This window comes from Pristis pectinata, chromosome 13, assembly GCF_009764475.1.
Source record: "Pristis pectinata isolate sPriPec2 chromosome 13, sPriPec2.1.pri, whole genome shotgun sequence".
Lineage (NCBI taxonomy): Eukaryota > Metazoa > Chordata > Chondrichthyes > Rhinopristiformes > Pristidae > Pristis > Pristis pectinata.
In genome coordinates this window covers 4,403,677-4,415,976 of record NC_067417.1, presented here as the reverse complement: position 1 = coordinate 4,415,976, position 12,300 = coordinate 4,403,677, and the positions used below count along the sequence as shown (strand labels likewise).

At 45.6% G+C, this 12,300-nt stretch overlaps 1 protein-coding gene across 4 annotated transcripts in view; it reads right to left on the bottom strand.

Annotated features, from left to right (window-relative positions):
• The window catches only part of LOC127577121 (cadherin-11-like), a 235,210-nt gene that overhangs the window by 45,200 nt on the left and 177,710 nt on the right, over positions 1 to 12,300 (bottom strand). For all 4 annotated transcript variants that reach the window (XM_052028023.1, XM_052028022.1, XM_052028025.1 and 1 more), the window contains one exon: positions 542 to 678. In XM_052028023.1, coding sequence (XP_051883983.1) covers positions 542 to 678 — 137 coding nt within the window. The remainder of the gene's footprint in view (positions 1 to 541; positions 679 to 12,300) is intronic.

Here is a 12,300-nt window from a genome sequence, read left to right as displayed (position 1 = left end):
GATTCATCTCCAACTGCAACTCTCACCTGACCCCTGACCCAACCAATCTCTCACCTGAACCATGACCCCAAATTGTTGACCTCAACTGAATCCCTCATCTGACCTCCAACCCCATTGGATCCCTTACCTGAACTCTGACACCCATATCTGAGTGTAGCACAGTGGTACGGCGGGTAGAGCCACTGTCTCCCAGCCCCAGGGACCCGGGTTCAATCCCGACCTCCGGTGCTGTCTGCGTGTGGAGTCTGCACGTTCTCCCTGTGACCGTGTGGGTTTCCTCCAGGTGCTCCAGTTTCCTCCCACACCCCAAAAACGTGCAGGCTGACCACTGTAAATCTGTGCCCCTCATGATTTTATACACCTCTACATCACCCCTCGGTCTCCTACACTCCAAAGAATAAAATCCTGGCCTGCCCAACCTCTCCCTATAACTCAGGCCCCTGAATCCTGGCAACATACTCATAAATCTTCTTTGCGCTCTTTCCAGCTTAACGATGTCAGTCCTATAACCGTGGATTATTAAGATGGTCTCAATACTCACTGACTTCCGTTGCAATCACAGAGATGTTTTGCCAGGCCGTCAGTTCCCTGTCCAGTGGCTCAGTGGTTTTTATGACCCCACTTTGGGTGTTGATGGTGAAGGATCTATCTGTGTACAACTGCTGTTCGATAGAATACCTGAGAGGAATGGAAGGAGAGAAAAAAATAAGCCTTGGAGGGAAGAGAACAGTCTGTGTGTGTCTCAGGTAGATATCATCATAGAAATGTCCCCATTTTGAATTTATCTCTCAGTAAATTGCTTACTGAATTGGTCAGCATTATCTCTCTCCTCTTCCGCTGCTGAAGGTGCTATAATACAAAGCCACAGTCAAAGGAGCTTTACTCAGCTTTAACTCAAGTTAGCAGCGACTGTTGGCTACTGATACAGGGAGACGCAAGATGATTAAATGGAAAGTGTTTCACACCCTAGGACAAACATCCATCAACTGGATAAGCACACAAATTCCCGCTCAGAAATAAATCAAAAGAGTCCAGCAAGGAGTCTGACTGACCCCAAACCTTACCATAGAACCATAGAACCATAGAACAATACGGCACAATACAGGCCCTTCAAACCACACCTGTGACTACCTAACTCCTTCCTCCCACATATCCCTCTAACTTAAATTCCTTTAAGGTGTATAAAATCATGAAGGGCATACAGTGGGTGAATGCACACAGCCTTTTTCCCAGAGAAAGGGAATCAAAAACTACAGGTTTAAGGAGAGAGGGGAGAGATTTAAAAGGGGCAACTTCTTCATGCAGGGGGTAGTGTGTATATGGAACAAGCTGCCAGATGAAGTGGTTGAGGCAGGTACAATAACACTTAAAAGAAGTTTGGACAGGTACACGGATAGGAAAGGTTTAGAGGGATGTGGGCCAAATGCTGGTAAATGGGACTGGCTTAGATGAGCATCTTGGTTGGCCTGGACAAGGTGGTCCTGTTTCCGTGCTGTGTAGCTCTTAGACTCTACAGATCACAACTGCAGCTCCACACTCCCCAGAACATCTCACCTTCCATCCATCTGATAAGGCACCACTTAATAGGCTTGTCACCAAGACTAAATCCCATGGAATAAATAGGGCTCTAGCAGAGTGGATAGAAAACCAGTGATGTAACAGGAGGCAGAAAGGAGTAGGGAAAGAAAATCAAAAATGCAGGTGCTGGAAATCTGAAACAAAAACAGAAAATGCTGGAAAAACCCAGCAGGTCAGGCAGCATCTGTGGAGAGAGAAACAGTGAACATTGCAATTTTCAGCTGTGGAAGGTTGTTTTTCAGACAGGAGCCAAGTGTACATCAGCGTTCTCCGGGGTCAGTGCTGGGACCACTGCTTTTCTTTGTACATACGTTCATGACTGGACTTAGGTCACACTTTCCAGATCTGCAGATGACACTAAACTTGGAGTATAATGTGAACAGGACAATACCAGATGTCAAGGAGATATCGACCAACTGGAGGGATGGGCTGATTGGTGACAGATGATATTTAATCCTGAAAAACGCAAAGTGTTACCTTTTGGTATGAAAGATGAGCAGAGAGAATAAAGACCAGCCAACACCATTCTAAAAGGGGTACAAGAACAAAGAGATTTGGGGGTATATGTACAATGTTTATTGAAAGTGAGAAAGCAGGCCAGAAAGTGGTTTAGTGGTATTGGTAATTGGTTTATTATTGTCACATGTACCAAGATACAGTGAAAAGCTTTTGTTTTGCGTGCCATCCAGACAGATCATTCCGTACATAATTACTTTGAGGTAGTAAAAGGAAAACAGAGTGCAGAATAGAGTGTTGCAGTTACAGAAAAAGTGCAGTGCAGGTATGCAAATAAAGTGCAAGGGCCATGACGAGGTAGACTGGGAGATCAAAAGTTCATCTTGGAAAAGCATGTAGGGCTCTGAGCTTGATACAGGTCTTCTCCAGGTTAGGGCAGGGTTCCGTCCCTGAGAACTGTTCACAACTCGAACAGTTCGCAAGTCAGAAATGCTTCCGTGAACCGAGTTCCCACACGGCAGAAGATGCCTGCAGAGATGGATTGTCCCATCGGGATAGATAGTTTGGAGAAGCATTTTAAATCTCGTTTTGCCAATCTTCATAATAAAGCTGATATTCACAAATTTATTCCGAGCCTATCTCAGGCGAATAATGATACTCTTTTAAAAGATTTTGCTGCAGACATAGCTTTAAGTGCCATTGACAGTTTTAGAAATAGCACTGCTGGTCAGGGTGGTGACCAGTATAGACTGGAAGGGCTGAATGGCCTCCTTCCATGCTGTAAGAACTCTGTGATCCAAACACAAATTGGCTGCTTGGCATATAAACCACCCAATCCCCTCAACCTGTGGACACTTCTATCTTCTGTTACATGTTTCTATCTTCTGTTACATGTATAAACCTACCATCCCACTGCCAACCCATCCATTAGATCTAGCCCATAACTCTCTCCTGAGTACCCGTTACACTTATATACGAACACCCCAAACCACTCAATAAGATTCCAGTCTGTAACTCACTTCTGAGTATCTGTCATTCTAAATATAAACACCCCAAATCACTCAATTAAATTCCAGACTGTAACTCACTCCCAGGAATCTGTTATTCTATATGTAATCCCTTCAAACCCTTTGATTAGATTCCAGGATTGACCCACTCTTGAGAACCTGTCATTCTGTATATAAATATCCTGAACTCCTGGATTAGATCCCAGCCTGTAACTCACTCCCAAGTATCAGTTATTCTATATTTAATCCCCAGAACCCCTTAATTAAACACCAAACAAAAACAAACTCCCAGTTAGTTGCTCTCCTAAATTAACCTCATCTAATCAAAGGGTTTTGTACGTTTATATACAGAAGAACAGAAACTTGGTTCTGAAGTGTTGGCCGAATTTCGGAAGGTTTACATAGAGTAACAGAGGCCCAGGAGTGACTGTGAAAATGGGATGTTCGAGGGAATATGGAGCTAAATGAAGATCTGTAGGTGGTCACTCAGACTCCTTACTGCTCTCTGAATTATATTTGAGCAGAACTCTTGAGCTAATCCATTTGATGGATGGTAGTTCTGCAAAACGGAATACTTTCCATTTAATCATCCAGAGTCTCCTTGTATCAGCAGCCAACACTTGCTGCTAACTTGAGTTACAAGCAGAGTAATACTAATTACATTATTAGATTATGGGCTTTAACTCATTCGCTGGGTGTCTGCTATTGCATGTAAAAAATCCCTCAGAACAGCTCCATTGGACCTCAGCCTATAACTGAATCCCAGGTACCTGTTCGTCAGTGTACAACCCCCCCCCCCCCCCCACAAACCCTTGGATTAGATGCCAGCCTGTAGCTCACTCATAGAACAGTACAGCACAGGAACAGGCCCTCCGGCCCATAACATTGTGCCAAACTAATTAAACTGATGACTCCAAATCCCCTCTGCCTACACATGGTCCATATCCACCCACTCTCTGTATATCCATGTGCCTATCTAAGAACACCTCCATCATATCTGCTGTGCTGCTGTATTTTATGGATTGCTTTATTCCATCTCCAGCTCAAGGTCGCTGTCCTAAATTACTTTATAATCACTGAAATGCCCGAGAGAGCAGTGGATACATAACAGTCTAAAATAGCACCAATATAACAGTTGATCCACTGCTAGAAATGGACGGAATGTGGATCACCAAAGCAGGAAAATGATTCCCCTTCAGAGCATTAAAAGAATCAAATCATGGTTCATCACGGATGGCTGTTCTGCCCATCATTGCTGTGCCACCTCTTAGTCATTAGCCCCACTCATCCACTTCTTCAAATATCCCTCTTCAAATATTTATTCAATTTCAAATCCCTGGGTATCTGTTATTCTATATTTCAACAGCTTCCCCTCCATGGATTCTGTCTATACCCCTCATTGCCTTGGTGAAGCAGCCAGCATAATCAAAGACCCCACCCACCTGGGTCATTCTCTCTTCTCTCCTCTCCCATCAGGCAGAAGATACAGGAGCCTGAGGGCACGTATCACCAGGCTCAAGGACAGCTTCTATCCCATGGTGATAAGACTATTGAACGGTTCCCTTATACGATGAGATGGACTCTTGACCTCACAATCTACCTTGTTGTAACCTTGCATCTTATTGCACTGCACTTCCTCTGTAGCTGTGACACTTTACTCTGAACTGTTATTGTCTTTACCTGTACTACCTCAATGTACTCTGTACTAACTCAATGTAACTGCACTGTGTAATGAATTGACCTGTACGATCGGTATGTAAGACAGGTTTTTCACTGTACCTCGGTACAAGTGACAATAATAAACCAATACCAAATAAAACCCTCCATTACATTCCAGCCTGTAACTCACTCCTGGATATCTGTTATTCTATACATAAACACCCCAAATCCTGGATAAAATCCCAGCCTGTAACTCAGTCCTGGTTATCAAATAATCTATAATAGGAACCCCCAAGCTCCTCAATTAAATTCTAGCCTGCAACTCGTGTATCTGTATTTATAGATAAACCCCTCAACTTCCCGATTAGATTTCAGTTTGTAACTCACTCCTGGGTTTTTGTTATTATATATACATTACTCCAAACTGCCCTCCACTTTAACATATTCCAGCCTGTACCCCCGTTATTTATTGTGCATTCCCTAATCCCTCTGTTAGATCCATCCTGTAACTCATTCACAGATATCAGCATCTTTTATCTGTAGCAAACCTCTCCTTCAGGAACATGCATTTATTGCATCCGGTGCTCCCGGTGCAGCCTCCTCTACATTGGTGAGACCTGACGCAGATTGGGGGATTGCTTCATCGAGCACCTTCGCTCCGTCTCCCGTTACTGCCAGGATCTCCTGGTGGCCAGACGTTTTAATTCCACTTCCCATTCCCACACCAACATGTCTGTCCACAGCCTCCTCCAATGCCAGTTTGAGGCTAGCCACAGATTAGAGGAACAGCACCTCATATTGTGTCTTGGCAGCCTCCATCCTGATGGCACGAACATCGATTTCTCTGACTTCTGGTAACCACTCCCCTCTGCCCCTTCACTCTTCTTTTTCCTGATCCCACCAGCCCCCATCACCCCATCTCTGTCCCCTCTCCCACCCTCTCGATCTGCCCATCACCCACACACTCCTCCCTCTGGTTCCCCTCCCCACCTCCCTCCCTTTATTCCATGGGCCACTGGCCTCTCCTATCAGATTCCATCACCTTCAGCCCTTTGTCACTTCCACCCATCACCTCCCAGCTTCCGACATCATTCCCACTCTCCCCTCCCTCACCTGCCTATCGGCCCCCCCTCCCCACACCTGAACCCACCTATCACCTGCCAGCTCTTGCTCCACTCCTTCCCTCACTTTTTTATACCGGCTATCTCCCCTCTTCCTTTCCAGTCCAGATGAAGGGTCTCGACCTGAAACGTTAACTATCCACTTCCGTCCACAGATGCTGCCCGACCCGCTGAGTTCCTCCAGCTCCTTTGTGCTGCTTCAGTAACTCACTGCTGGTGTGGACTAATGACTTTCTGGCTTGTCTCCGCCACAGTTTGTGGGCTAGGTTTGTGGAAAGTAAAGACCCCACTCACTGCACTAATCCCCTTGTGCAGACAGCCAGCAGACTGTATCTCTCTTTTCTCAGATCCTCTCAGGACGAAGAAGTCAATGCCAACTCTTAGCCCATTCCCGTCAGTCACCTCACTTATTACCCCGTAACCTTCTCCCTCTCTCGCAAACCCATCAACGCCTCACCTCTTCCAGGATCTCCCAGTCCCACTCACCTACACTAGGGGTAATTTAGAGTAACTAATTAACCGATCGACCAGCACGTCTTCAGGATGTGGAAGCCCACACGGTCACAGGGACAACATGAAAACCCCACACAGACTGAACCAGAGGTCAGGATTGACCGGGGTTACTGGAGCTGTGAGGCAGCAGCACTACCTGCTGTGCCGGCTTATTGCATGTGGCAGAAATTCATCTTGTCTGTGCAAGGTCAATCCAGTGTAGGACTTGTACTATGAATGGCAGGGAACCAGGGAGTGTAACCAGGGACCTCAGAGTACAAGTGCATAGTTCGTTGAAAGCAACACCACAGGTGGACAAGGTGGTGAGAAAGGCATTTAGCACGCTGGCCTTCATCAGTCAGGGCAATGAGTAGAGGATTTGGGACATTATGTTGCAGTTGTATAAGTCATTGGTGAGGCTGCCCTTGGAGTACTGAGTCTGATTTTGGTCACCCGTTATAGAAAAGACGTGGTTAATCTGGAAAGAGTGCAGAAAAGATTTACAAGGATGTTGCCAGGACTCGAAGGCCCGAGTAACAGGGAGAGGTTGGCCAGGCGAGGTCTTTATTCCTTGGAATGTAGGAGAATGAGGGGTGACCTTATAGAAGTGTTTAAAATTACGAGAGGCATAGATAAGGTGGATGGTAACAGTCTTTTCCCCAGGGTAGGGGAGTCCAAAACTAGGGGCATAGGTTCATGGTGAGAGGGGAAAAATTTAAAAGGGACCTGAGGGGCAACTTTTTCACACAGAGGGTGGTGAGTGTATGGAACAAGCTGCCAGAGGAAGTGGGTGAGGCAGGTACAATGGTATCATGTCAGAAGCACTTGGATAGGTACATGGAGGGGAGGGCTTGGAGGGATATGGGCCGAATGTAGGAAATTGGAACTAGCTGGGTGGACACCGTGGTCGGCATGGACTGGTTGGGCCGAAGGGCCTGTATCCGTGCTGTATTGCTCTGTGACTCTTATGACTGAAGCAACTGTTTCCTCCATTCTCTGAACTGAATTCCAAGCCCCGTGTTCTATGCATTGTTTAAAATCTAAGAAGCTTATATAAAATTCTCCCATGCCTCCTCTCATTCCCTTGATACTACAGTAATACAGTATCCAGAGAAATCAATGCTATGACAACAACCTCCATTTAGTCAGTACCTTGAATCCAGGGAAAAAAAGCCATCCCCACAAATCTCACTCTACCAAATGACAAAGATATGGGGTTTAGGAAGAATTTGAAGACTTGACAGGGATGTACGTGATCACCAAAAAGCAAAAACAAAGATACTGAAAATGTAAAATAAAAACAAAAAGTGTTGGTAATATTCAGCAGATCAGGCAGCATCTGTAGAGAGAGAAAGAGGGATGATATTTCAGGTCAATGATCCTTTATCGGAACTGGAAAATTTAGGAATTAAACATGTTTTAAGTTGCAGAGAGAGAGGAGGGGCGGAAGGACAAGATCATGATGGTTCAGTTCTGGTTCTCAGGGAGAAGCTGTTCCTGATAGCAAAGGATTCAAAGTCTGGTGGACACAGGTTTTAAAATACTGGGCTAAAAATACAAGGGAAGGTGAGGAGATCTTATTCAGGTTCTGACCGAGAGCACTGCCTATGGGGGTGGAGGAAACAGAGTCAATCAGAACCTTCAAAAGGGAATTGGATGGTCACCAGTCAGAACAATAGACAAGGTCAGGTGGAAAGACCAGTGGATTGGGGATGATAGATTTCTTTCCTAGGAGCCTACATGCACTCACTGGGCCGAAGAGCCTCTTTCATTGTTCGAGGCACAGATTCACAGAGTCACACAGCACAGAAACAGGCCCTTCAGCCCACCACACCCATGCCGACCTTTTTGCGCATCTGCACTAATCCCATTTGCCCACATTAGGTCTGTATCCTTCTATACCCTATCTATTTAAGTGTCTGTCTGAATGTGTCTTAAATCTAGTGATTGTATCTGATTCCACCCCCTCCTCCGGCAGCACGTTCCAGATATCACCCACTCTCTGTGTAAAATACTGACCCCTCAGATCCCTTTTAAAGCTCCTTCCTCTCACCTTAAACCGATGCCTTCTTGTTTTTGATTCCCCTACTGTGGGAAAAAGATCTTGACGACTCTTTCTTTGCCCCTCATAACCTTATATACATCTGTCGACTTTGCCCCTCAGCCTCCTTCGCTCGAGGGAAAACAAGCCCAACCTCTCCAATCTCTCCTCATAACTAAAGTCCTCCAATCCAGGCAATACCCTGGTGAAGCTCCTCTGCACTCTCTCCAGGACAATCACATCCTTCCTATAGTGTGGTGACTAGAACTGTACACCATATTACCAGGTGTGGATGGACCAGAGATTTGTAAAATTGCAAAATAACATCTCAACTCTGATATTCTATGCCCTGGCCTTATGCCTTCTTCACCACCCTATCCACCTGTGTTCTGTGATAATTCTGTGAGGGAGGGAAGTGGAGAGGTTCAGGAAGTAATTCCAGAGCCCTGGCAGCTGGTTGCTAAAGGTAGTGTGATTAAAATCAAGACAAGTTAAATGATATTTTTAAAAAGGTGAGGTAAAAAATAAGCTGATGCAGGCTCAAACAGTGAAAGCACTGAGAATACAAGAGTCATAGAGTCATACCACATGGGAACAGGACCTTCAGCCCAACTGGTCCATGCCGATTGAATAACCTATCCAAACTAGTCCCATTTGCCCACATTTGGCCCATATCCCTCTAAACCAAGTGTCTTTTAAAAGTTATTATCGTAACTGCCTCAACCACTTCCTCTGGCAGCTTGTTCCATATACTCACCACCCTCTGTGTAAAAAAAGTTGCCTCTCAGGTCCCTTTCACCTTAAACCTATGCCCTCTACTTCTTGATTCCCCAACCCTGGGGAGAAGACTGAGAGCACTCATCCTTATCTATGCCCCTCATGATTTTATACACCTCTGTAAGATCACCCCTGAATCTCCTATGCTCCAAGGGTAAAAGTCCCAGCCTGTCCAAACTCTCCCTATAACCCTGTCCCTCAAGTCCTGGCAACATCCTTGTAGTTCTTTTCTGCACCCTTTCTAATTTACTGACATCTTTCCTATAGCAGGGTGACCAAAACTGTACACAATATTCCAAGTGTGACCTCACCAACATCCTGTACAACTGCAAAATAATCTACTAGCTCCAATATTCAATGCCCTGACTGATGAAAGCCAGCATGTCAAAAACCTTCATCGCCACCCTGTCTACCTGAGACTCCACTGACTCATCAGAGTAATATCATGTATGGTCAAGGAGTGACTGAAACACAGTGGGTTGAAATAATTGAACATAGAATAGCACAGCACTGGACAGGCCATTTGGCCCATGATGTTGTACCTCTCTTGATGCCAATTTATACTGAATGTTCTCCTCCTGTGTATCATCTATATCCCTCCATTCTCTTCATATTCATGTGTCTATTAAGCTCCACCAAACTGCCTGCTTCCACTCCTACCCCTGGCAACCCATTCCAGGCAGCTACCACTCTCTATGTAAAAATACTTGTCCCTCACATCACCTTTAAACCACAGAACCATAGAACAATACAGCACAATACAGGCCCTTCGGCCCACCATGTTGTGCCAACCTTCAAACCACACCAAAGACTATCTAACCCCTTCCTCCCACATATCCCTCTATCTTAAATTCCTCCATATAGTTATCTAACGATCTCTTTAAATTGTCCAATGTATCAGCCTCCACCACCACCCCAGGCAGCACATTCCATGCACCAACCACTCTCTGGGCGAAAAACCTCCCTCTGATATCTCCCTTGAACTTCCCACCCATTACCTTAAAGCCATGTCCTCTTGTTTTGAGCATTGGTGCCCTGGGAAAGAGGCACTGGCTGTCCACTCTATCTATTCCTCTTAATATTTTGTATACCTCTATCATGTCTCCCCTCATCCTCCTTCTCTCCAATGAGAACAGCCCGAGCTCCTTTAGTCTCTCCTCATAATCCATACTCTCTAATCCAGGCAGCATCCTGGTAAATCTCCTCTGCACTCTTTCCAACACCTCCACATCCTTCCTATAATGAGGCGACCAGAACTGGACACAGTACTCTAAGTGTGGTCTAACCAGAGTTTTGTAAACCTGCATCATCACTTCACGGCTCTTAAACTCGATCCCACGATTTATGAAAGCTAACATGCCTTAAGCTTTCTTAACCACCCTACCTACCTGTGAGGCGACTTTCAGTGATCTGTGGATATGAACCCCCAGATCCCTCTGCTCCTCTACACTGCCCAGAATCCTGCCATTTACCTTGTACTCCACCTTGGAGTTTGTCCTTCCAAAGTGTACCACCTCACACTTCTCCGGATTGAACTCCATCTGCCACTTGTCAGCCCAGTTCCGCATCCTATCAATATCCCTCTGTAAGCTTCGACAGCCCTCCACACTATCCACAACACCACCGATCTTTATGTCATCTGCAAACTTGCTAACCCACCCTTCCACCCCCTCATCTAAGTCATTAATAAATATCACAAAAAGTAGAAGTCCCAGAACCGATCCCTGTGGGACACCAATAGTCACAGCACTCCAATCCGAATGCACTCCCTCCACCACAACACTCTGCTTTCTACAGGCAAGCCAATTCTGAATCCACACGGCCAACCCTCCCTGGATCCCTTGGGCTCTGACCTTCTGAAGAAGCCTACCATGCGGAACCTTGTCAAACACCTTACTAAAATCCATGTAGACCACATCCGCTGCACTACCCTCATCAATCTTCCTGGTCACTTCCTCAAAGAACCCTATCAGGCTTGTGAGGCAAGATCTTCCCTTCACAAAGCCATGCTGGCTGTCCCTAATCAGTCCATGATTCTCTAAATGCTCATAGATCCTACCTCTCAGAATCCTTTCTAATGGCTTACCCACCACAGACGTAAGGCTCACCGGCCTGTAATTCCCTGGACTATCCCCACTACCTTTTTTGAATAAGGGGACAACATTAACCACCCTCCAATCCTCCGGTACCATCCCCGTGGACAACGAGGACTCAAAGATCCTAACCAACGGTTCAGCAATCTCCTCCCTCACCTCACAAAACAGCCTGGGGAATATTCCGTCAGGCCCGGAGACTTATCTGTCCTAATATTTTCTAACAACTCCAACACATCCTCTCTCTTAATATCTACATACTCTGGAACATTACCCTCACCAACACTGTCCTCAGCATCATCAAGACCCCTCTCCTTGGTGAATACCGAAGAGAAATTTTCATTGAGAACCTCACCCACTTCCACAGCTTCCAGGCACATCCTCCCACCTTTGTCTTTAATTGGACCTATGTTTACCCTAGCCATCCTTCTGCTCTTTATGTACGAGAAAAAAGCCTTGGGATTCTCCTTAACCCTACTCACCTTTTCATGTCCCCTTCTTGCTTTCCTCAGTCCTTTCTTAAGTTCCTTCCTTGCTACTCTATATTCCTTATGAGCCCTGTCCGATCCTTGCTGCTTACACCTTATATGTGCTGCCTTCTTCTTCCTAACTAGTTGTTCCACCTCTCTTGTCACCCATGGTTCCTTTACCCCACCATTCCTTCTCTGCGTCATCGAGACAAATTTATCCCTAACATCCTGCAAAAGATCTCTGAACATCGACCACATCTCCATAGTACATTTCCCTTCAAAAATGTCATCCCAGTTTACACTCCAAGTTCTCGCCTTATAGCCTCATAATTCGCCTTTCCCCAATTAAATATCTTCCCGTCCTCTTTGCTCCTATCCCTGTCCATGACAATTCCACAGGTTATGGAGCAATTCATTACCTAAAACTAGATCTAATATGGTATTTCCCTCTAGTCGGCCTGTCAACATACTGTGTCAGGAATCCGTCCTGGACACACTTAACCAACTCCGCCCCGTCTAAACCCTTGGCACTAAGTAGGTGCCAATCAATATTTGGAAAGTTGAGGTCTCCCATTATAATAACCCTATTATTTTCACATCTTTCCA